This window comes from Dipteris shenzhenensis, chromosome 5 (genome assembly GCF_047967505.1).
Source record: "Dipteris shenzhenensis isolate YYH24624 ecotype China chromosome 5, Dip_SZ_1.0, whole genome shotgun sequence".
Classification (NCBI taxonomy): domain Eukaryota; kingdom Viridiplantae; phylum Streptophyta; class Polypodiopsida; order Gleicheniales; family Dipteridaceae; genus Dipteris; species Dipteris shenzhenensis.
In genome coordinates, this window is record NC_141600.1 from 2,369,376 (window position 1) to 2,395,960 (window position 26,585).

The window sequence follows — 26,585 nt, forward strand, 5'->3', positions numbered from 1 at the left end:
AATACGGGAAATCGAGGGTAATTAGTGGAGAACGCCGACGCAAGTGACAGGCAACGCAGCGAAAGCTCACAGCAGACTTCAATGGCGCAGGTCGTAAGGCAGCGTCTCGCCTCCTTTCTCAGGAGTCAACGTGCCCCCCTCACGCCTGGGTTTCCGGCTTCATCCATTCGTTCTTTCTCAGCTTCAGCGGCTCGACATGAAAACATCGGTGATGATCCTTTTCCCCCTCCTTTTCTTCTTGGGCCAGGCTGAGAGCCATCACGTAGGGGCATGGATCTTTGATATAATGATTCGCATCTTACTACATTGCCGGAAAAACCATCCATCATATAAAATTTTATTTTAAGGCACCGAATTAGATGTTTGGGGTACAGATTAATCCTTCTCTGGAACCGAAAACAGACAAAAGCTGCAGAAGATGCGAAACTTAGGCTTCCTTTATTCGGACTGATTCTCCAGAATGATACTGCTTTTTGTCGGTTGCTCATGCAAATAGATGCTTTGCTCTCGAAACGGGCGTCCTTGACATTTCTTTAATATTCCGAGCTGCCTACATTTATGGACCCAGAGTTCTTATTGATCACAGTATTCTCATTTTGTGGATGTTACTAAGACCAAGAACGTTTATCGTCGGTTCAAGTCCTTGCCGAGACGGGAAGATTTGAGCATTTTCCCTGGTCTTGCTTAGACATGAACCGCCTATTTTAGCCAATAAAAATTCTCAACAACATTTTTCAGGGCGTTGATTGCCAAGCAATTTGAAGAGCTATGATGTATAAATGAATCTAAGAGTATACGAGAGAAATCGTGTTTATGCTCCTTACACAAGCTGTGTGTTACTTACCTAGCTGAAACTGTCATTTTTTCCCCGCAGCTTGATTTTTGTAACTTTTGAAACCCAGTCTTAAATTGAAGGTTTCTTTACTCTTTCTTAAGCTATACGCCTTTTTTATAAGAAGAGCTTTGTCATAAGATCAGTCTTTTTTAAGGCTATAGAGAGACATTTGAAGCCTTGATAGTTGGAATTTAGATTAAAATATGTAGAGATCCTGAGTCGTATGTTAGCTATTTTCGGACCAATAAGTTTGCTTTGCAGGTCATATACAAGCTCCTTTGATTTCGAAGCTCTTTTGCTCTATACTTCCCAAATTATATTTTATTTAAGCCTGCATGATAAGCAATGAAATCCATAAACATTACATGCTTAAAGCCATAAGAAGGCCCATGCAACTTTATAATCTAATTATGTTTTTGAAGCTCCAATGCAAGAGAGGTGCAGGTACATTTGGAAAAGGGGGTGCACCCTAGTAGAAGGGGATGAGAGCAAGGGAAGAGAATTGGGAGAGATGAGCAGGGAACAAAAGGGGGGAGAGAGAGAGAGAGAGAGAGAGAGAGAGAGAGAGAGAGAGTTAGTTTATTAAAGTCTTCGGAAGACCGATGGGTCTATGAGACTGTGAAAATCAAACGAGTTCTGAGGGTGGAGCTACTAAATGAGCATCCACACCAATGCAGAATGTAAAAAATGCAGAATGGTAGTACTAAGTACTAAGTACAACATAGTCATGTCAGTGGTTGACTACATATCAATCTCATTATCATTATCATCATCAGGACATCAGGGTGGATGAGGCAATGGAGGCATGAAATCGGCGAGAGTGCTATCGGCTACTCACGGGTGCGGCCCTGTGATGTCTCTTGGTCATAGCTCTGTACCTAACAAGGGCTACAGTAACCCATCTCGGCTGGGCTCCGACTCTAAAAAGGGGGATATCCCCAAGTGTAATCTACGTGTCAACCCTCTGTCTAAGCTGTCGAGTCACTGGCTATGAGTCATGATCATGTCGAGGCCTTGTCTCGTGGGGTTCCATGTGATCTTGTTGGAAGAACTCCGTGATAGAGCTTTGAGAGGGATCTGCCAAGGAAGAAGTCTGCTCATGTCTCTGTGATCGAAGTATCCTCTTGCGATGCTTGACTATCTTATGAATGAAGACTGCCAAGCATCTCTGTTTTGGATAGAAGAGGAATCGGGTCAAAAACCCATAGCTATCTCTGAAGAGGCAGTAGAAATGCCCCCGAATCTCAAAGTAAACATGACACCTGAAGATGAAGTGCTCCTCTGTCTCAACCTCCTGCATGTCACATAATGTGCACATGTGCCTCTCCTTGGGTAGGCGCTCTGTTGTGCCGCTCTCGATACGAAGTCTATGTGGAGACCCGGAACTGCCTAATAGAGATCCTTAGTGAGTGGGGTACGTGGATCTGCGTGTATCGTGGTGGGTCAATGAAACCCTCTTCTGTGATATGTAAGCAGTGATCTCTGTAGAAGCTAAGCTTCACTGGAAGTTCGCTCGGTCCCAACAAGGTCCGGAATGTGTGAAGCTGTAAGAGATCCTCATGGATTACTTGGTTGACCTCATGTGATAGAAGGGGAGAAAACGGAGCGTCCATACCGTACTGGATGGGAGGGAGTCTATCCATGTGGAGCCCCCGTTGCTCAAACCATCTCTTTGTGCGTGCATACTAGCATCTTTGGTCACCTCCTGTTGAAAGTGCCATAGAGGAGGACAATGCTAACCATGGTTTCCTGCTACGCCTATATTTGTAATCCCCATACTCCCTGATTGGGTATAAATACATGATGACATGAAATGAAGCATCTAGTTGTAATGGGGAAGACTCAAACTCAGCTTGAATGATGTGGTGAGGAACGGATGGCTTACTGCGAATCATCCGTGATAGCATGAGAACTTGTAGCTGCTCCACATGAGCCCGTTGTATATCCAACAAGTTTGATCCCCAGCAAGGGCGGCCATATATCCTCGCTGGGCGGACCAAGGAGTCAAAAAGCAGCCCCTTGGTCCGTGGATCCTGAAAGTGCAAGCGGAAGCACCGCCTCTCTAGTCTGGCCAATGAAGTGTATCCTCTTCCCAAGCGGGCCTGCATCATGGGTCTCATAGTGAAGATGGGTCTGGAGAAGACATGTATGATGAAACTATCTCAATAGGTGACCCATCAAACGTGAACTACTCCTGGTGCATGATGCTCGAGATGTATTAAAAATCATAACCTTGGTTTTACCTAGGTTGACCTTGAGAGGAAAGCTCGCCTCTTACGCTGCGTCAGACATCATGAAATCCATTGTGCCTTAGACCTTGTTAAGTGTCCCAATGCCTGCTTTCGTATGAGTTAGGATCTCATCTCTCGACACTCATTGTCGTACTAAGGATTCTGTGGCATCTTCCCAGTTGATGGGTGAATTGTAGATTTGGTCGTAGGGAATGATCTGGTGGTGTCATCATGGATCATTGATACCAGTGCGTCTGAGGCAAGAGCAAGGTCTGCATCATCCTCAAGGGAGTCGCTAGCCCGTGAGACTGGTTGGGGTGGGGCCAGGTGGATCACGTACTATGTCTCTCAATGTAGTCAAGATGTTGAATGACATGTATGAGTGATTGGGAGGGACTATGAAGTTCTGTACTTGTGTCACAAAAGTCGGGGAGCCCATCAAGTAGTCCACAGTGCAAGCCCTCCAGACCTCGTCCATCCCTGGAGACCATTATATATGATCAAGTCATGTATGGCTCCCATATCCAATTAATGTCTCTCATACCTTGTCACATGTGATGCATCCTGTGCGTGTCTCTCTATCCAAGTTTTCCCTGGTGGACAAATTGGATTGTATTGCTGCAAAAATTGATTGATGGATCATATCGTAGAGCCATTGTTGTCCGAGGATGACATCATATTGGGAAAGGGGCATGATGTCAAAATCCAACTTGTGTGTATAGTGTTGGATGCGAAAGGACATGTTTTTGACCTTGGTTTTTCACAAGAAGGTGGTTCCTTTAGCAAGTGTGATCTGATAGTCCTGGGAACTAGGACTAGTGGTCAACCAAAGTCTTTCGACCTTAGGACTAGCTAGGAAGTTATGAGAACGGCCACTGTCGATGAGGATAGTGACCGCTGTGCTAAGAATTGATCCTTGGACGCAGAGTACTTGAGTGGCCAGGGAAGGTTCGGGGTTGCTAACAAGGCTCATATGAACGGTATTCGCCACTCGAACAGCTTTGACTTTCTTGTCTTGTGCTGCAGATTGGGCAGGGGAGAGAGATATTGGAAGAGAGAGTGTACGCAGCACGTAGGAGGAAGGAGGTGGGAGTAGATACGATTGATGTCACATCAAAAAATGTACAGTAAGGGTGGATGGGGACTTATATAGTGCCTCCACATTTCCCACCTAAGAGGCCTTTAAAGGTCCTCTAGATTGGCCCCTTTTCCCCCTTCATTACAGCCATCCCTTTGATCCACAATAGTGCTGAGGATCTCGTCGGTCCACCCAAATCTTGCCCGGACTTTGCCTGATACTCTCTCGTAAAGTGCCATGACAGCCCAAATGATCTTTTGGTCATAATCCAAATCCTGTAGGCACTGTAGGAGGTGGGCTCTTGGAACCGTATCAAATGTCTTGCGGAAATCCACAAAGCATCAGTAAACCCTTTGCTTCCATGCCCTTGCCTCCTCGATGATACACCTAAGCGTGAGAATGTGATCCATGGTTCCATGATTATGCCGGAATCCATCCTGTCCTATTGCTCTAAGTCCTCGACACGCCACAAATCTATTGACCTCGGAATCAAGCATTGATGCATTAATCTTGGACATGACATGTCCAATCATAATGGTCTTGTAATTCTCCAGGCTTATGGGATCCCCTGCCTTGTGGATGAGTGAAATAATTCTAATAGTCTAGGTGTTTGGAAACCCCAAACAAACAGCTTCATTAAAGAGCTTTGCTAAGATTGGGGCTAGGAGGTTAATCCCATATGCAATGAACTCAGTGCATAGTCCCTCATGATCCTTTGATCGGCCATTATGAAGTTTCATTACGGCATCCTTCACTCCCCCCTTAGTGAAGAGGGTGCAGGATGTGGGGCGTGGGTTATGAGGTCAGGGTTTGTGGCTGATTTGCTATGTCATATAGTGTGCGTGCATAATTATACCAGACCTGAGTGTCAGTGTCAGTGAGTGGTGAGGGGGACCATCCCTCTACAAATCTCTGCCAAAAGTCCTTAGAGTTGTTACTAAACAAAATGTTCAGTAGTTCCTCCTCATTCCGACGAACAAAATCTAGTCTCTTTCTACATACTAGTCGACGATACTCGCGTAGTAGTGTCTCTGGTTTGCTCGAAAGATTGTTTTTGAGATGATAACGTAAAGACTTACACTCATCATTGTACCAATTATTACAGGATACGGTCCCAGGTGGTGGTGGGCGGGTGGAGCGAGTGGTGTGAGGGAAAGCGTGAAGGCCAGCCTCGTGTAGTGAGCGGGTGATCGAGGCAGCATGGTCCTCCACTAGGAATATGAAGTCAATATAAGCAAGAAGTATGTACAGACGGCCATAGTAAATAGGTGAGTGGTCGCGGTCAAAGCATATGTGGAGTAAGAACTTAGTGGGCTGGAAGGTGTTGTGCGACGGGGAGTGGAAATGCTAAAGAATAGGTAGGTATGATCAGCCCCTGGAGGAAGAGGTGCTATAGTAAAATCAGTGATGCGAGATGTGAAGGTAGGGGATCCCATGATGTAATCAACAACGCTAGAACCTCCCCCATGTGGAAAGCATGTGAGACCACCTGAGGCGGGCCATCTATCAAGACCATTATAAATAATGAGATCATGCATCCTGTCGAGGTCTAATAGGGCCTGCCCTTAAGATGTGATCAAACCTCGTCTGTCAATGGAAACCCGTAGCATACCTGCACCCCCAAGGTCAATGTCTGGCAGTAGAATGGAATCATCCCTGAAGTTGAGGAGTGGTATCTGACGGGTGCCTGTCCTTGCGTTGAAGTCCCCAACTAGGACTTCTCCGCGGCTCGAGAAGTCAACAATGGACTAATAAAGGGGAGAGAGAGAGAGAGAGAGAGAGAGAGAGAGAGTTTATTAGAGTCTTCAGAGATATATTAACGTTTGCAAGAGGCCTCACGGGCTTATGAGACAGTGCGAATCCAAGAAGTACCTCATACAAGCCACTGAGGGCTGAAGCAAAGGGTTCACTAAGACCCCTGCTGAAACTGAAAACTGAAAATTGAAAGCAAAAGCTATAATGCTAACATGCTAAGCTAGTGAACAAAATACTAGAGTAGCAAAGTAACAGAAGCGTGTCAGGCGCTCAGGACTAGCACTCCTATTACATGCTCAGGTTCCATATATCTAGGTAACCTGGTGGCACTTTGATGAGATGTGAGAAGCTCTTGTATCTGTGTCTATCGAGCTGTCTCGCAACGTGGGGGAGGGCGTGGTCTCCTCGATCTCTGGATCTGGTGGGCTACATCAAGGGTGATGTCTTGTCTCTGGTGGTCGCCTCTAAGAAGGGATGAGATAGACCGGACCCCGATCGTGTGTGCTCTGGGCAGAGAGAGAGAGAGAGAGAGAGAGAGAGATTAGTTAGTCTTCGAAAGGCCTTGTGGGCCTATAAGACAAAGTACAATATCGGAGTCACTCACACTTATACAAACCACAAATGGCTGAGACAAAGGGCTCGCTAAGGCCCTTTGTTGTGTACTACACTAAACTAAAATAAGAAATACGAAACATGAACTCCCAAGTCCAAAACTAGGGACTAATAGCTAGACTCAATCTCCAACTAGGAGTTAGAAGGCATATCCAGGTGCCATGGTGGCTCTCCTATGGGCTACAAAAATGTCTTGTATATGTGTTTGTTTGTTCGTCTCACGCTGTGGTGGAGGGCATGGTCTCTGAGCTCTTTGTTTCCTGTGAGCCATAGCAATAGTAAGGCCTCTAGTCGGACGCTTTGCTTCAAATAGAGCTGTAATGGGCTGGACCTCCATCGTGCGTGCTCTAGTCAGTAGCTGCATTGTGGGTGGCTCCTACGTCTTTGGCTGTATCCCTCCTCATCGGTCTGATCCCGGTGGTCCATATTGCCCCCATGTCATTGATCTCCTCCTCTACTCGACATGCCCATGAGCAAACTTGGATGTGTAGAAGTCTCTGACGTGTTGCTGAGCTTGATCCAACAGTATCTCTTACTGAGCATCCCTGTGCTACTACGTGATCTGACGTAGAAGGGTCTCTCTATGACTTCTCATCTCCATTAGATAGAGACTGACGTAGACCTGGGCTTGGAAGTGAATCAATGTGAAGAGAGGCCTGAAGCCATGGCCCTCCTGGAAGAGGCAGTGATAATGTCCTTGGATCTCATAGTAAACTGGGCAAGTACATAAGAAATGCTCCTCCATTTCTATCTCACCCAGGGTGCACAATTTGCAGATCCGCTACTCCCTAGGTGTGCCTGCAGCTCTCCCTGCCTCAATCTTCAGTTGATGGGATGAGACTCGCATCTGTCCAATGGCGATCCTAAGGGCATGTGAAACTTGTGTGTCTTCCAGATATTGGGGTCCGAGGATCATGCCATCCTTTGACACTCTTAGGAAATGGTCACGATAGATTTTGATCTTGGTGGGGAATTTCTGGTCCCTTGCCCATGTCTGTGACGTATAAAGCTGGAGCAGGTCTAACCATATGATGGGGTTGATCTCATCCTGCAGGACCAGAGGATCAGGAGCATCCAAGCTATACTGGAAGGGGGGGAGATGTTCCATCTGAATGCCAGGTTTGTCAAACCCTTTGGAAATGCGTGCATATCAGGCTGTGCGAGCCCCACTCTCAGCTAGTTGCACAGATGACTAGTGCCACTCTTAGTAGCCTCTCTCTAGGTAAAGTCTTATGGAGATAGGTAACTATCTAGAACATAGCATCGACCTGGAGCGGTGTCATAGCAAACTCTGCTTGTATGATCTGGTGGGCGACTCAAGGCTTACTCCGAATCATCCTGGATCCCATAGTCACATGTAGTCTCTCGAAGCGTCACCATTAAGTCACTGTCAAGTCACATCCCGAGCCTCACCAATGTGTCAAATAGCCATCCCTTCATCGGAGGGTTCTATAAATGTGCTTGAAACCATTGTCAGCTGCATAGGTTATTGCGAAGACTGGCCCCGCAAAGATTGCTCTTAGGTAAGTGTAAGACTGTATGATCTCCACTTGCTCTCCTCGACAGTGAAGCTATGTCGATGAAGTGCTAGGTGTGAGGTATTAAAGATCATAACCTTGGTCTTGCCAAGGTTAACCATCAAATCCCTCTCTCTACAGAACACCTCTAGGGCATCTACGTGTTTTTGTAACCCTACTGCTAAGGAGGATAGGAGGGCTATGTCCTTTGCGCACATTAGTATTTCTATCATTAAATCAGCCAGCGAAGAATTATTCGCCTCTCAAGCGGTCAATGAATGTCGTGATCTCATGAATATATAGCCTTGATAGTGTTGGTGAGAGGGGGCATCCGTGCTTCACATCTATCGTACTTTCGACCCAGTCTGACATGCCTCTAGGGGTGCGTAGTCTCCCTCTGACTGACTCATACAGACTCACCACGCCCCAAATCATAACAACCAGAATCTGCATCTCCTGTAGTTGTTTGATCATACGAGATTGTGGGATGGTATTAAAGGCCTTCTAAAAGTCTACAAAATAGGCACAGACTTTCTAGGGGCACGATCGTGCCTCCTCAATGATTGTAGAGTGACGATATGATCTAGAGTGGAACTTATCTCCTAAAGCCATCCTGCCTTCATGCTCGCTACCCATGTATCTCTGTGTAGGAGCCGATCCACCTCTCTAGTGCTGGCCCGTAGATCTTGGCCAACGTGTGACCAATCATGAGAGTGTGGCCATTCCCGGTATCCATGGGATCTCTTGCTTTGTGTATCGATACAATGGTAGCAGTACTCCAAGCAAGAGGGAAACCATGACATTTCGCATGGTTGAACATTTTTGCCAAGATTGGGGCCAAGACCTCTTGTCCGTGTGCGAAGTGCTCAGTCTGTAGTCCCTCGTGGTTCTGGGCTCTCCGATTTTGGAATTGGTGCAATGCAGCTCTCCCGTTCTGTGGTTTGAATATGATGCAAGTGGTGGGTTGAGGAAGAGCGGACATGTCGGGTGGTGTCAGAGCCGCAGGACATCATAGAGGGATGTTGCATAGGTGTGCCATGATGGAAATGGGGAGAAGGTGAGAGACACATGACTGGAGACGAGCTGAGGCACGAACTGATGTGGATTGATTGATTATCACAGCAAGTACATAGCCTCTTTTATAGGCTGGGCAAGCCTTACAGACACCTCATAGATGAGGTCACACACAAGAGAATCTAGATCCTATAATCTAGGTGAGGAATCACATCTACCACATGAGGTGGCACAAGTGGCCTCAAGACTCTTCACACTCACACAACTGTAGGACACTCCTAAGACTCTAGGACCACACACACTAGGACTCCGATTCCAACAAACCCCCCCTCGGAGCTAGGGTGAGAGACTATGACATCATCCAGACTGTGCATCCCAGGCAATCTCAGAGGCTAACAGCTGAGCATAATTCAGAGGTTGAACCAAGCACTCTCATGGCTTAGTTGTCAACGTGATCAGAGACTCAAATCTGAGCATGGATGCATGACCAACTCATAGGTCGAGGGAGTACACCAACATCCTGGAACTCGGCCAGGCCTGATAAAGGAAAGACATAACAACCCCCCCTTGTCTCCTAATTGGGTACATGGAAGTAAGTGGAGCCTTTTATAGGACAAGGCACACAAAATGACAAATTATTACATCATTTTAGGGGGACTACCCAAGGCAGAGTACCTAACACACATGACTCTAGAAAGTCCACTCTTCATCTATCACCTCATGGAGGGATAGACCAGAAATAGCAGCAGTGCAGGCTTGTTCCTCAGGTGCAGAAGGTGTAGCTTCATCGTCTTCGTCCTCGCTCTGCTCCGCAACCAGATTGGCATGTTCTTTGGCTTGTACCTTTGCCATTTTCTTGAAGCAACGATCCTCTGGATGGCCAAGTTTCTGACAGTAATTACATTTAAAGAGGTTTTCCGTTCTTCTTGGGCTTATTCTTGAGAAAGAATGCTTTGCCAGATTCGAAGGAAGATTTTGCTTTCTCTGTAAGCCTACGGTCCTCATCAATGAGATGAGCTACCATATCCTTAAAGGTCATATTGCGGCTGACTCTTAGGACAGCAAGGATCTCATTGTACTTGGAAATGTCTTTAATACTGGAGAGAAGTACAGCAACTTGATCATCATCTTCAACAATGGCTCGGATGGCAGATAATTGTTGGAGAATTGACCCAAGATTGCTCAAATGTTCATTGAGGGTTTCAGTTTCCTTCATCTTGAGCTTGAAGAGTTTTTGTTTGAGAAATACTTTGGAATTATTGATCTTATTTCCAAACAAATTCTCTAACTTTTCCCAAACGTCGTTTGCTGTCTTATCAAAATCCACATGGTGGATAAGGTTGTCAGCTAAAGCTAGGCCAATGATAGCCATTGCTTTATCATTTTGGTTCTGCAACCAACTGATTCTAGCATCATCACTTTGGGGTTTTGGCTCCTTGCCATTGGTGATATTCCATATCCCTTCTCGCATAAGAAGAAGCCGGAGTTTTGTCTGCCAAGTTGGGAAATTGCTCCTTATGCTATCCATTGGTGGGAAGGTCTTAGCTGTTATTACAGCCAGTGTCTAAATCCCTTACAATGTTTACTCAGATTTAAAAAAAGGCCCAAATTTTACATGGTAGAAGCTTCAATTATGTCAAAGGAAGACACAGAACAGAAAAGCCCTAAATTTTAGGGTTAGGGTTGCTGCAAAAATTAGGGTTTGCAGAAAGTTGGGGCTTTTCTAAATTTCTGACAGAAGAGTTCTCGTTCAACGGTTGGGAACCCTCACATCATGAAATCACCCAAGAATTCGAGAAATTGAGCATAAATTGTGAAGGGGCGAAAATTAGGGTTTCGGGCAGGAAATTGGTCACTGAATTGCTGCGAGCTTCGACACAGATAGAGCAGGGTTGCTGCATCAAGGCATCCTCAAGAGACAGGGAGGCAGCAAGGAATCAATGAGCCGAATCATGGACGATCGTGAGGTGAGTCGATGGCCACGGCCCTCAGGTCGTCAGTCGCCGAGTCAAGTCATCGCCAAGTAATACCCTGCTGTCGACGCCAAGTCATCGCCTTGTTCATGGGAGAAGTTGCGTGGGCAACGGGCACTCAGCAGGCGGGAGCAGCAGGTTCGAATCTGGCAGATCGGACCAGCAGGTGTTCGGGCAGCAGCAGCAGAGGCTATATGGCGCGCAGGAGCAACAGCGTGGGCAGAGAGGTGCAGCAGATGATGAGCAAAGAAGCGGGTAGAAGATCCGCAGGATGGCGCAGCAGAAGAGTGGCGCAGCAGAAGGAGCTCAGTTTGGCGCAGATTTCAGACAGCAGCTCCACGAGTATGATGAGCAGGTCTCCATAGGAGAGGTTCGGGAAGGAGTTAGCGGGCAGAATGGCGCAGCGTAGAGCAGAAGCGGGAGCAGCAGCGTGGAGATTTTGAGGCTGTTTGGTAGCCTGCTCTATGGCAAATCGTACGTCAGTACGGCAGATCGTACAGCAGTACGACAGATCACACAGCAGCTGCAGAGATCAAGTTGTACGGAAGATTGTGTGCTGCAGGTACAGTCGTACGGTAGGCAAGCCGTACAGGCTGTACGGCTGATTTGCAGTGGGCTGTGTGATCTTCTTGTAGGTCGATGAAGGGGCTTCTGGGTTGACTAAAGGATTGGCCATTGGTGAGGCGGGAAGGAGGTAAGGCTCAGTCAGGGAAGACCCGCTCTGATACCATTTGATGGAAATGGGGAGAAGGTGAGAGACACATGACTGGAGACGAGCTGAGGCACGAACTGATGTGGATTGATTGATTATCACAGCAAGTACATAGCCTCTTTTATAGGCTGGGCAAGCCTTACAGACACCTCATAGATGAGGTCACACACAAGAGAATGTAGATCCTATAATCTAAGTGAGGAATCACATCTATCACATGAGGTGGCACAAGTGGCCTCAAGACTCTTCACACTCACACAACTGTAGGACACTCCTAAGACTCTAGGACCACACACACTAGGACTCCGATTCCAACATGCCACACCTTTGGAATTTCCCATAGAATTTTGCCCTCAAAATTTCATAGCATGGCTATCCCAAAAAAAGTGCAGCAAACAGCAACTACTAATCATCCCGGTAGGAGATGGGGGTGCTTTTGGACAATGCTTTTTGGCTGCCATGAATTCTCATCCTCAGGGAGTCCCCGCCACTTGATAAGATGCTCTATGTAGACCTTGTTTCGGAGTACATGGTCTCTGAAACCCATGATGCAACTTGCTTCACATGCTGAATGTGCACCTACCTATCCTTGCTATAAATGAGGATATCATCAAAGAAAACCAGCATGCATCTGAAAAGAAGTGGCTGCAATATCTTGTTCATAAGCTCCTGGAAGGTGTCTGGTGCACTAGTCAATCCAAAAGGCATCACTTTGAATTCATACAAGCCCCGTTCTGTACGGAAGGCCGTCTTGTGCTCATCTCCTTCTTTCACCCTGATTTGATGGTAACTAGACCTCAAATCTACCTTTGTGAAAAACTGAGCACCCTTGAGTTCATCCAACAGATCATCTATTATGGGGATTGGACCTGTTCTTGATAGTGGCCTTGTTTAGATTCTTGTAATAAATGGACATGCAGTACGATCCATCTTTCTTCTTCACTGGAAGCACTGGGGAGTCGAAAGGAGAAGTGCAATGAGAGATGAAGTCCTCCTCAAGCAAGTCTTGCACTTGTACTGCCACTTCCTCCCGCTCAACCTTAGAAAGACGGTAGGGGCTTTGTATATGGACATACTGCCAGGCTCTAGAACAATGGCATGATCCACATCCCTCTTGGGAGGCAATTGGGATGGCATATCAGCAAATACATCAGCAAACTCTGAGAGCAACTGCTACATATCACAATCCTTAACACGGGGAAAGCTACCCCCCTGAGATACTGACACATTCAATGCATAGAGTGCATGCTCCTTCCTGAGCTATTTGGCCAACTGCCTTGCTGAAATGACCTGCAATTTAGGAGCGGCAATGCCATGCAATGCTACAGTTCTACCTGTGTGGACAAAGCTGAGTGGCAGGGTATTTAAATCCATGCTGATTTTACCCAAAGATTTTAACCAATCGCAGCCCAAGACAGCATCTATTGGGCCCATGTCCAATGCCAAGAGTTCCCCAGCAAATTCATAATCCTCAGAGAGTTTGATTCTTGCATCTCGGCAACAAAATTTACTGATAAAATGCTGTCCGTTCGCCACGTCTACTCTCAGTCCATGATCAATTTCAGTAGCAATCAATCCCACCTTCTGTAAGGACTTGGAATTGACGAAACTATGAGTGCTACTGCTGTCCCCAAGCATGTGAACAGTCCTGCCATTAATTTGCCCTTTCAATTTGATAGTTTCAGCACTTTTGGCACCCATCAGGAATGAAAAGAGATAGCATAAATTGTTTGCTGTGTCACGATCTGTGACGTATTCCTTTCTCTATATCTAGATTTATGGATGGTTTGATGAATGGACACTTGTGGAAGGGTATGCCCTTTCAACGGGACACTTCCTATGAGGCACAACCCTTCACAAGAGACATTCTATGGAAGAGACACTTCTATTGTAATGTACCCTCTCATCAAGGGTCACACCCTTCACAAGGAGTACACACCTCTTCATGCACATACACTTTGGAGTACACACCTTTTCATGTGTGACTCTTCACTCTCTATATAAGAGAGGCCCAATTGTATGGATGACACACTACAGATACACTACAGACACTCAAGCAATACAATTATTCCTTGTTCTCTGCTATTTCAGTCTCCTTTCTGTTCCTTAGCACATTTCTAAATATAGTAAATCTAGGATTTCTTACAGTGGTATCAGAGCAAATTTTGATCCTACCTGTAGGAAATGCCCCCCACCTTCTAGCGCCTATCTGATACATCTCTTTCCGCTAGAAGGATATCCGTGCACATTGTGCATGGAAGAGATGGAGAGAATGAGCGTAAAAATTTTTAGCGCCAACCCTGCCTAAAGTCATCAATGGCCTCTCCATCTCCCACACATCACAAGTTGATGTGAATGGACACGACAAAAATCGTGTCTTTTCATGTGCTTGGGCTGTCCCAAAACCAAGGGATGCACCTTTTCCACCATCGGACACACCTTTTGATGAAGAGTTTTGACTCCTCACCCAAGGGACACACCCTATCGTGGAAAAAAGGACACACCTCTTCATGTGGGGACACCCCTTTTAAAAATAGGGTCACACCCCTTCATGAAAAGGTACACCTATTCCAAGGGTCACACCCCTTCGAATAGGCACACCTTTTGGAACCAAGCACCTTATTAAAAAAAAAGGGTACCTAGAGGGGCTAAAAAGGAAAAACCCAGCCCCATACCTTAGGTCTAACCCTAGACTACCCAAGGGTTAAATAAACCCACCCTTTAATTTTTTGGGCAACCACCTACTCCATCCTCTAGGTTTTCCAGCCCTCCTTGAGCCCTATTCACTCCTTTGCACTCCTTTCTCTCCTGCAGGCTGTTTCAGCCCTCCATCATCATCACTCCCCTTCAACCCTCCTTCAAAGCTCAAATTGCACTCCTTCAGCCCTCTTTCAACCCTCCTTCAGCCCCCTCTTTCAGCCTTCTAAGTTCTAATTCGTAACTTGTTCTAGGTTCTAACTTCTAAGTGACATTGTGGTAAGTATTATGCACTATATTTTAAGTTGCAGGTAGGTTGTAGGCTGTAGCATTCTAATGTGTGTGTTCTCATCTCAAAACCCCATTTTCTACCCCCCCCCCCTTGCTGACGTGGCGTTTTCCCGTTTCAGCCTGAAACGTTTTCGTTTCTGTTTCCCTTCCTTGTTTCCCCGTTTTCGTTTCCCCTAACTATGGTCACGAGGCCTCCTGTGGGAACTTGTCCTTGTGTTGGTTGCCCTCCAAGCAAGCCTTGCAAACACGATTATTGCTTGCAACAATCGGTGGAAGCCCATCCACCATCTTGGACTTTTGCATCTCGGCCAGAGTGACGTAATTGATGTGACCGAACCGCTCATGCCATAATTTGGATCTGCCATGGTCCTCATGCACCAACAAAGCGTTGAGCCGATATAGCCCATGCTCCTCCACACCATGAGCCACCACCTTTCCACTTGCCTTGGATGTGACAGTGACTTTGCTGTCGTTGAATCGGACCGACATGTTGTGTTTGTCCATCTGGCTGATAGACAAAAGATACTCGCACAAAGTTTGTACTCTATCTCCTCGTCTCTTGTAGTCGTGCCTTCAAAGGGCATGTCCGGTTATCTCCCACAGTTACCTTGGAGTCAGGATGTGTACCTTCCATGGTCTTTGACCAATCTTTCTTGTTGGACATGTGCTTTGAGGCTCCAGTGTCCACATACCATCCCTCCTTGCCTTTGCTAACTGCGTAGGTTGAGCAGTACTCAGTGCGCCGGTAGTGACGTTGGCCGATGGCTCCTCTTTGGCTTTGGACTGCTTCCACTTGAGGTGTGCCTTCTTCTTGCAGCATTCCTACCAAGCTTCTTCGGACTAGAAGCATTTCATCTTCTTCTTTTTCTCTGCATCCTCGATCTTGTTGTTCTTGGAATCCTTGGGCTTGCCGTTGCCTGATTCGTCCCTTGCCACAAGTGCTTTCTTGTGTGATTGATTGAATAGTTTCTCCCGAGCCTCCTCCTAAGGTCCAAGCTCTTCGAATGTGAGTGTTTTGGCCCTCTGTCCTATAGTGACTGTCATCACGAAACTCTTGAAACTTCGAGGTAGCTTGTGAAGCGTTAGCAATGCTAGATGACTTGAGTTACCTTCCGACCAATGGCTGCGAGCTAGTGTCTCACCACCTTGACTTTCGTCAGATGGTATGAACGTTGTCTCCCTCCCTCATATCCAGATTGTACAACTGATGCTGGGGAGTGAGTATCCGAGACATGTTATCTGTTTCGTATAGATCTTTCAGCATGGCCCATGCCTCTACAGACGTCTCCGCCATCTGAATATGGGGAATTACTGCGTCTGTCGTCGTCCCTATCAGCATGGCTAGGGCTTGGGCACTTTCTCTTCCCATGCTGCGAGATCGTCTGCATCTACTGGGATCAAAATTCTTTCCTTCTCGTCCAGAACATCCTCCGGCCTTTCATCAACACCCGTCACAAGCTTCCAGAGTTTTGGAGCCACAACATGGTATCAGAGCAAGGTTTCCAGCTCTAGAAGGGAGTTCCTCAACAAGAAGGAGAAGCAAGGTTTCCAGCTCTAGAAGGGAGTTCCTCAGCAAGAAGGCGACTCCAATCGACACTCATGTTTGCTGCATGGTCATGTTTTCTACTGCAAGTCCATTTTTCAGTCTGTTGTGTGCTATTGCAGCGAAGATGGAAGAGAAAGAATTGTTAGAAGGTCATTGCCCCACCTGTGAGCCCCCGATTTGAGGGGACAAGGGGGCAGGAGACCATAGGGGGTAGGGGAAGGTAAAAGGCAGAAGACCTACCTGGCAGGGAACCCGCGTTGAGGCAAGAAGATGACACGGCATCCTAGGCGCCTCTTGGACCTGCACATGGGCGGAGTTGGGAGCTGCAACAGCAGCTTATGCTTATGGGCCCTTAAATAGGGCGGCCCAAGTGGGCCTGATCAGCCAGCAAAGGCCGACCAGTCTGGTCGGTTCATTGGGCAAGGGGCCGACTCCCTGGTCGGCCAGATTGAGGAGGCCTAGCCCCTCTTGTAAAAAGCCCCCCTTCCCCCCTCATTCCTCATCACCTGCACTTACAGCCTTGCACATAGGGAAGCACACAAGGAGAGGAATAGGCTCAGCATCATTGACAGCATCTCGGGCTGTTTGTACAGGCTCATCCTTGAGCTTTTGTTGCCCACGATTGTGGAGGAATATATCTGAGTTTTGTCCCATCTCTCTTTCAGTTTTTCTGAGTGTTGTATGAGCTAGATAGGATGTGAGGTGTGAGTGATTCTATCCTCTGTTTCCAACATGGTATTAGAGCTAGGTTCACAGCTCTAGATCGGAGTACCTCTGCTAGAAGGCGACTCCAATCGACACTCATGTTTGCTGCGTGGTCAAGTTCTCCACTGTAAATTCAGTTTACTGCTCTTTATTACAGCAAGGATGGAGGACAAAGATTCTACTGTTGCCTCTTCAGCCCCTTCTCTTCCTTCCTCCTCCTCCAGATTCCTCTCATTCACAATCCCGAACTTCGGAGAGTCAGGGAAGCTAGATGGGTCGAACTACCCAATCTGGAAAATGAAGATCCGGAGCCATCTTGTGGCCCGGAAGTTGTGGAAGCTAACGACGGGGGTGGATGCAAAACCGGAAGACTTGTTGGACAACAAGGGGAAGATTCCTTTTCCAATGGATGGTGAAGAGCTTGGGAATTGGGAAGAGAGAGATACCCACTCCCTAGCATTAATCGTTGGGACCACGGCGGACTCTATTCTTCTGCACATCCAGATAGTCGAGACGTTTGTAGAGGCGTGGGCTATCCTGAAGGATTTGTATGAAACAGACAATACATCTCGGATTCTGATGCTCCAACACCAACTGTACAATCTGGACATGACTGAGGTAGACAATGTTCATGACCATCCGGCAAAAGTCAAGATGGTAAGGGACAGCTTGCGGCAGTTGGTCAGAAGGTAGATTCAAGTCAACTGGCACTATTGATCTTACACAAGCTACCTCGAAGCTTTAAGAGTTTCGTGACTACGGTCACTGCAGGACAGAGGACCAAGCCTCTCACCTTCGAGGAGCTTGGGCCTTTACTATTGTAGGAAGAGGCTCGGGGAAAATTGTTTATGCAGTCGGACGAGAAGGCTCTCGTGGCAAGGGACAAGCCCGGCAAGGGTAAGTTCAAAGACTTCAAGAACAAAACAAGACCGGGGATGCAAAGAAAAAAAGGCAGATGAAGTGCTTCTACTGTGAGAAGCTTGGTCATTCCGCTAAAGAGTGCCGCAAGAAGAAGGCGGACCTCAAGAAGGAGTCGTCCAAGTCCAAGGAGGAGCCAAAGACTGAATCGGCAAACGTCACGACCGGCGCTCTCTTCATCATCACTGAGTGTTGCTCCGCTTATGCAGTGAGTGAAGGAGAGGAAGGTTGGTATGTGGACAGCGGAGCTTCAAAGCACATGTCCAACAAGGAGGAGTGGTTCAAAACCATGGAAGGTACGCATCCCGATTCCAAGGTCACTGTCGGGGATAACCGGTCATGCCGTGTGAAGGGGATCGGTAGTATTCCATTCATTACGATTGCAGGAAATGAGGAGTTGATTTCCGGTGTACTGTATGTACCGAATTTGTGTAAGAACCTATTGTTTGTCAGTTAGATGGACAAGCACAATATGTCGGTATTATTCGACAATGGCAAGGTCACTGTCACATCCAAGGCAAACGGACAGGTGGTGGCTCAAGGTGTCGAGGAGCATGGGCTATATCGGCTCAACGCTCTGTTGGTGCACGGGGATCATGGAAGATCCAGATTATGGCATGAGCGGTTTGGTCACGTCAACTATGGCACTCTCTCCGAGATGCAGAACACAAAGATGGTGGATGGACTTCCACTGATTGCAAGCAATGATCGTGTCTGCAGGGCTTGCGTGGAAGGCAAGCAACACATGGACCTCGGACAAGTTCCCACAGGAGGCCTCATCACGGGCCAAGAATCTCTAGCCTACAGGCTGTTTTTCTAAGCTGTTCTCATTCCAACCCCATTTCCACACTCTCCTCACCCAAGGTAGCTTCAGAGGCATCAAGGACTTCATCTACAAAAGGGTCAAGTCACGAAGGGAGCCTGTATTGTCAAGTTTATCTCATTTACAGCACTATTTCATGTTGTTTCTACTATCTTTCTAGAAACTAGTGCTTGTCTCTAATGTTGGATGTAAGTGGTGATTGTTGCAAGCTTCTTCCTTGTGGATTGGGCAAGCCAGGAGTTGAAACTTGAGCTTGGAGTCCTCTTTTTGGTTGTCTACCTTGTACGTATGCTCTCGAGTCTTGTATCTAGGTCCTAGGTTTTCACTGAGTTCATCAGTTTGGAAGGTGCATTGCACCTTGGTCTTGTATCTCCATTTTCAAGAATAAAGTGAGCCTGGATAAGGGGGGGGCCCCGTCTTGGCCCCTCAATCATATTGCATTTTCCAATGATGTCACTTTGTGTTTAAGCTGTATAAGTCTTAATTCCAGCTTAATTGCAAACTCTTAAGTTCAAGTATATGTGTTTGGCAACTCGCAATCATCTCATTCAAATGCTCTGCAAAATCCGTTGTCTGAATTGATTGAAAGCACTGAGTAGTTTACAGATACAGCGAAGAGTCCAAGGCCTACCGCCTATTCGACTCGGACAAGAAGAAGATCCTTATTAACAGGGATGTGATCTTTGAAGAGAATGAGCCACAGCGTGCTGAAGAGGTTCTAGAACTTCCAACGTTACCCCCACCCAAAGTCACCATTTGCGAGGTGCGACTGAAGACCCTGAGGAGGAGGAGCATGCCATTCCAGAGCCAGCTCCCAAGACAACTCCTTCCAAAGCATCTCCATCTGAGAAGAAGCTACCTCAATGGTATTCGAAGATGTTAGTGGATTCATAGTCACGGACATACCCGAGAGCAGTTCCAGAGGGCAGCGGTCTCAAAGAAACATGAAGACTCTCTCCGTGAACTTCGCTTTGGTAGCTCAACTTGCTTCTTCCAGGAAGCGAAGGATATACCAGTTGGCATGAAGCCATGAAGGCAGAAATGGATGCCATTTTGAAAAATGACACTTGGGATTTAGTGCCCAAACCAACCAGGCGGAAGGTCATCGGGACTAAATGGGTGTACAAGCTTAAGTTCAAGCCAGATGGGAGCTTGGACAAGTACAAAGCAAGATTGGTGGTGAAAGGCTATGCACAGTCAGAAGGACTTGACTTCGACGAGACCTTTGCCCCCACAGCTAGGATGGTGACTATTCGGACAGTCATTGCCTTGGCTGCCCATCACAGTTGGCCTATTTTCAGATGGACGTCAAGTTTGCATTTTTGAATGGTAACCTAGGGGAGGAGGTATATGTGGCACAACCATCAGGATTTCAGATTCCAGGATCCCCATTAAAAGTATGCAAACTGAAGAAGGCCTTATACGGGCTGAAACAGGCCCCTAGAGCTTGGTACCTGCAGATAGATGTTTTCTTTTAGAAGATCGGGCTTCAGCGGAGTCCATTAGAGGCAAATCTATCTCGACATAGAGGGGGATTTGCGGCTGGTATTGATTCTATATGTGGATGACCTCATCATTACTGGGGATCATACGAAGAAGATTGCTCAGGTCAATGGAGGAGTTCAAGATGACTGACTTAGGCATACTTCACTACTTTCTTGGGATTGAGGTGAAGCAGGGAAAGAGCAGTATCTTTATTTCTCTGGAGAAGTATTGCAGGGAACTGCTCAAATGCTTTGAGATGGAAAATTGCAAAGTAGCAGTGACTCCCATGGAAACTAGTCTGAAGCTGAGTATGCGTGATCCATCTCAGCCGGTTGATTCATCACTATATCAACCCGTGGGGAGTTTGCTTTACCTCACCAATACTTGACCAGACATCTCCTTCGCAGTTGGATTGCTCTGTCAGTTCTCCGCCACACCCAAGAAGGCTCATTGGGACACAGGTATGAGGGTGCTAAGGTACTTGAAGGGTACGTGCACCTACGGCATCACTTATACCAGAGGCATTGAGTTGGGAGGTTTCTGTCATAGTGATTGGGCAGGTGACATTGATACCCAGAGATCGACCTGTGGATATCGTTTCTTACTCTCATTAGGAGCCGTGTCATGGCTGAGTAAGAAACAACTTATTGTCGCCCTTTCATCTACAGAGATGGAGTACAGGGCTGCCTGTACAGCGGCATGTGAAGCATTGTGGCTCAGGTGGATGTTGGAGGACATGAATGTGGCCCAAGAAGATGCGACTGCAGTAATGTGCGACAACCAGAGTTGCATAGCGATCGCGAACAACCCCGTGTTTCACGTACGGACGAAGCACATCGAGGTCCACTACCACTTTGTTCGAGAACTCATTGGCGAAGAAGTCATAGAGTTGATATACTTGCCGAAGCAACGACAACATCTCAGATGTCTTCGCGAAGGCGCTTCCCAGGGAGCAGTTGGAACACCTCATTCGACGCATGGGGATGGGCCCACTGTTGTGACATTGAGAGGGGGTGTTAGAAGGTCACTGCCGCTCTTGTGAGCCCCCGATTTGAGGGGACAAGGGGGCAGGAGACCATAGGGGATAGGGGAAGGTAAAAGGCAGAAGACCTACGTGGTAGGGAACTCGTGTTGTAGCAAGAAGATGGTGCGACATCCTAGGTGCCTCTTGGACCTGCACACGGGCGGAGTTGGGAGCTGCAACGGCAGCCCATAAGCAGGGCTTATGGGCCCTTAAATAGGGCTGGCCCAAGCCGGCCTGATCAGCCAGCAAAGGCCAACCAATCTGGTCGATTGATGGGCTGGCAGGTCGGTTCATTAGGCAGGGACTCCGAGGGAGCCAACTCACTGGTCGGCTAAATTGAGGGGGCCTAGCCCCTCCTATAAAAAGCCCCCCTTATTCCTCATCACTTGCACTTACAGACTTGCACACAGGCAAGCACACAGGGAGAGGAATAGGCTCAGCATCATTGACAGCATCTCGGGCTGTTTGTACATGCTCATCCTTGAGCATTTGTTGCCCACGATTGTGGAGGAATATATCCGAGTTTTGTCCTATCTCTCTTTCAGTTTTTCTGAGTGTTGTATGAGTTAGATAGGAAGTGAGGTGTGAGTGATTTTATCCTCTATTTCCAACAAGAACCATCTATATAGCCTCTTCATCCCATACTCGTCCTTCCTCCTCCTTTTCTCATCCTTCTTCATTCATCCCTAACTTGGGGTAGTCTAGGAAGCTGGATGGGACTAATTATCCCATATGGAAGGTGAAGATCGGGAGCGGTTGGAAATAGGAGTATAGAATCTCTCACACCTCTCAACAATCTCAGCTCATAGTCTTGCTGAGGAACTCCCTTCTGGAGCTGGAAACCTTGCTCTGATACCATGTTGGAAATAGGAGCATAGAATCTCTCACACCTCTTAACAATCTCAGCTCATAGAACACTCAGAAACCTCTAGTTAGATGATCACACATATAATGAATGTCGGTCTGATTGCCGTCTTTCAGGATTAGCTACTTGTGTGAGATCGAGGCAGCTGTCTAGAGTCGAAAATCTCTTGAAAGGCTAGGACCCCTCAGAGCTAAGTTTGCTCGGTGGCACTTGTGGCTTTGGGAGGGTTGCTCGCTTCGAGAGATTGAGTGGGACCCTAGGTAGTGGCTTTGGCCATCTAGAGTGGGGAGCTTAGATAGGATAGCGAAAGTGGAGTTTTTTTAATGTACCGACTCGGATTAGGAGATGATTGCAGTTGGAGGCCTCCATGTTGAGCCCATCTCCACTTATGTGCTTACCAGATTCTACTCTTGTATGCTTTCCATACAAGTCACCAACATATTAATCATGTGCATCCTCTTTGTGTCACTCCATTTGTCAAAGACTATGCTTCATTCACACTGAAGCCAAGTCTCCTTTGAATGGTGTCTAGGAGGTACAGGTGCAACTGTAAGCTCAAGACCTCGCCCAAGAGCTTGTATGTGGGGTCTAAGAGAGTGACCGTGTGCGACAAATGGCAGTGAGGTGTCTAGGTGTTCCCAACAGGTATGCAAGAGGAATGGAGAGAGGTCTGATTGCTGTCTTTCGGGATCAGCTACTTGTGAGAGATTGAGGCAGCTGTCTAGAGTCAAAAATATCTTTAAAGGCTAGGTGCAGTGGGGTGTCCAGGTGTTCCCAACAGGTATGCAAGAGGAATGGAGAGAGGCCGTCCTCCCTTGGGCATTTTTGTACCACAAGGGCATTGAGGGCCTCAGCGAGCTCTTATCAGTGAAAGGGTATCTAACTAGTTCGTCATGCATGACGTACAGACAAAGGAGACAGCTGCCAAGGGGAGGGGGCTGGTGCACAGACAGAGATAGCCCTGGTGAAATACCAGCAGGGGCTGTCCCTGCTGCTTCTTTACAGACCATGTCGAGGCAGGATGGCGCAGGAAAGAAACCAGGAAGTCAGGCCCGTCAGCTGACAGCTCACGAGCTCAGCAGAGTGACTAGAAGGAAGCAGAAAACGAAGGAGGGGAGGGAGGCTCAGGTTGTGCGCAGGGAGTAGGAGATATCAGAGGGCTGGTGGGGGAGCTGGAGCTGCTCATCGAAGGTGGCAAAGTGTCATGTGCACGGATTGGTATCTGACGTGTACTAGGTACACAGAACTAGCTCAGGTTAGCCGGGGGAGGCTTAGAGCTAGGCAGGCTTGATTCTCGGGTTGAGTGGCAAGGGTACGAACTATTTATAGGTCTTCGCTATTTTTGGCGCTCGGGGCCCGAGTCTATAAAAGCAGGGAGAGGCGAGATGCGCAGGAACAGGGTGCGGCCAGCCTGCGTTGAGGGATGCTTTTTTCGAAAAAAGCACCCCCTCCAAAGCTGGGAGGGTTGGCCTTTTCTGGAAGCAGGGCTTCCTAATTAGGCTGCCCTGCTCCCTATATAGATGGGTCAGGGTACCAGCCCAGCCATAGCTTGCAAGAGCCTCGCTGAGCCATCAAGTCGCGTGCCAGTCTTGCATCAGCCTGTTTCGCACCTGCGCCACCTTTCCGTACGGTGCTTGTGTCAGCCTGTTGCGCACCTGCGCCAGCCATCGTACACTGCCTACGTCAGTCCTACTTGCGTCGCCATCTGACCGTACATCCGTACAACTGCGCCAGCTTGCCGTACATCAGTGGCGCAAGCCTTCCGTACGGTGCCTGCGTCAGCTGTACCTGCATCGCCAGCCATTTGTACAGTCGCCGTATAGCCACGTCAGCTGCTGTACGGCCTCTGTCAGCAGTCGTACAGCTACGTCAGCAGACCGTACGGCCTGCGTCAGCAGTCGTACAGCCACGTCAGCAGACCGTACAGCCACGTCAGCAGTCCGTACGTTGCAGGATTTTGTACGCTGCAGGATTTCGTACGTTGCATCCGGCAGCGGGTTCAGCCAGATTCTAGGATTCGTGTGCTTTCGGTTCGCCAGTTTTCCAGCATCTCCTTCCGTCAGCATCTTTTGGGACGGTTTTCCTCTGCTCCATTCTCCTTTTCGCTTCGGTTCAGTTAGTTATTTCTCTCAGTTTCCGTTCAAATCAGATTTCAGTTATGTCTGATTCTGCAAATCCCGAGTTCACCATGGGAGAGCAGGATTTGGATTACACTCCTGTGGGAGAGGAGGATCAGGGTCTCTATGATGACCTGATAACAAAAAGGGCCTTCAGTGAATTTACGACTGCTCTGGATGGAAAATTCGAGCAGGTTAATGCAAATCAAACGGGGTTGACACAGCAACTCCAGGGGATTCAAGTAACTCTCACCCTTCTGGCTAGCACTGTGCAGGCACTCACGCATGTGGATGCCATGGCTTCAGTGCTAGGCCCGAATATAACTCCAGACCCTTTTCTAGGAGATCAAAAGTCTAGAACGAAGGAGGTAGTTGACACTTGGTTACACAAGTGGCAGGTATACTTTCAGTTGCACCCATACCTAGATGAGAAGAAGATCCAGCTTGCAGCGGGTTTCATGTCAGGTAAAGCGTTGCTATGGTGGAAGGAACTCCAGCCTAAGCCCGATACATGGACAGATTTTGAAGGGGTCTTCAGGAAGGAGTTCCTGAAGAAGGAGGATGATGATTACGATATCGTTGGCAAGCTCAAAGCCCTCGATATGTCAAAGTTAAACTTGACCTTTGAAGTTTATCTTCAAAGATTTCGGGATCTGCAGACCAGGGCCACAAAGATGGATCCAGTGACCTTGTTAGGTTTCTTTGTGGATGGTTTGCCAGATTCATACAAGTTGCAGATAAAGAACAACAAATGCACAACGTTGCAGGAGGCCATGAATTATGCGCGCATATATGATGATACCATGGCCGGTGCCAAGGCAACTACAGTTTCCGACACGAGTGAAAAGAACAAACGCAAGTTCTTTCAGCATACGACTGGTACTGGGGAGACGAAGTCTACGAACAACGCCTCCAAGAAAAACTTGACTCCAGCTAAGAATGGTAAAGCCCGTTTCCTTCGTACTTTGAGGCTCAAGAAAGAAGGACGATGCTTCTATTACGAGGAACGGGGCCACACCAAGAATGAGTGTCCCAAGCGCAAGAACCAAAAGTTGGTGCTTGGATCGAAGCTCCAGGCGGGTCCACGTACCGCAGCCAAGGGAGTGAACCAAGTCTCGATGACAGGTATTTCTGTAAATGTCATTACTTGCCCACTCTCTTGTAATTGTACTTTCAATACTTCGTTGTTTGGTTCCCATGATCTTTTCCGAGTTTATGGAGCAGTTATGGACCAACAGGTTCACATTCTCTTTGATCCGGGCAGCTCTCACAATTTTGTTAATTACAAATTTGTGCAGAAGATGGGGCTGTCCACAGTACCTAGCGACCACACCTATGAGGTGCAGCTTCCAGCTGGGAAGCAGTTTTGGGATCGCAAGGTTGAAGCGCTTCCTATCCGGATTCAAGCCTACATAGGGGTTCTCACGTGTTATGTTATGCATCTGGAGCATGTAGACTTGTTGATCGGAATAGAGTGGTTTAAAACCCACAATATTCAGATTGGATGGACGGAGCATACGCTTTCTTTTGTAGATAAGGACACCCAATTTTGTATTCTGTGTGATAAAATTTCCTCTTCTCAGGGACCTATTGTATCTGCGATGCAGCTTCGGAATATATTGAACAATTCTCATTATGATGTCTATCAGTGTGTTTTGATTCCGCTTTCTTCATTTGTTGTTTCAGTCATTAACAAGAATGATTTAAGTGTGTTTAAACACCGTGAATTGAGAATGTTGTTAGATAATTTTAAGGATGTATTCCCCGCTCGATTGCCGGAAGGTTTACCTCCAGAACGGGCAGTAGATCATCGCATAGACTTAGTCCCAGGGGCTCAACCTATCAGTGTACCACCTTATAGGATGAGCCAGGTAGAGGAGGATGAGTTAGCTTTACAGCTTCAGGATTACCTGAATATGGGCTATATCCGCCCAAGTAAATCACCTTGGGGTGCACGTGTCCTTCTAAGAAAGAAGAAAGATTCTTCCTGGGGAATGTGTATAGATTATAAACGATTAAATAAAGTGACAATTAAGAATCGATACCCTCTCCCTCGTTCCGATGATTTGATAGACCGTTTGGCCGGAGCGAAGTATTTCACTAAGATTGATTTGCGTACGGGTTATCATCAAATCCGTATCTATGCTAAACACATAGATAGGACCGCATCCTGAACTAGGTATGGTCATTATGAGTTTCTCGTATTACCTTTTGGTTTGACCAATGCTACTGCTACTTTTCAGCAGATGATGAACGATTTGTTCAGGGATTTTCTGGGCAAATTTGTTGTAGTGTTCTTAGATGACATCTTGGTATATAGTCGAACGCTTGAGGATCACATAGGACACCTCCGAGTTGTCTTAGTTGTTCTAAGACAGCATAAGCTC

General features: G+C 47.3%; 1 protein-coding gene across 2 annotated transcripts in view; it reads left to right on the forward strand.

The window, feature by feature from the left end:
- The window catches only part of LOC147901487 (cytochrome c oxidase-like protein), a 33,232-nt gene continuing 6,647 nt past the window's right edge, over window positions 1-26,585 (forward strand). The window contains exon 1 of one of the 2 annotated variants that reach the window (XM_087375157.1): window positions 1-208. In XM_087375157.1, coding sequence (XP_087231283.1) covers window positions 82-208 — 127 coding nt within the window. In that variant the 5' untranslated portion in view covers window positions 1-81. The remainder of the gene's footprint in view (window positions 209-26,585) is intronic. The other variant, XM_087375158.1, reaches the window with a different exon arrangement.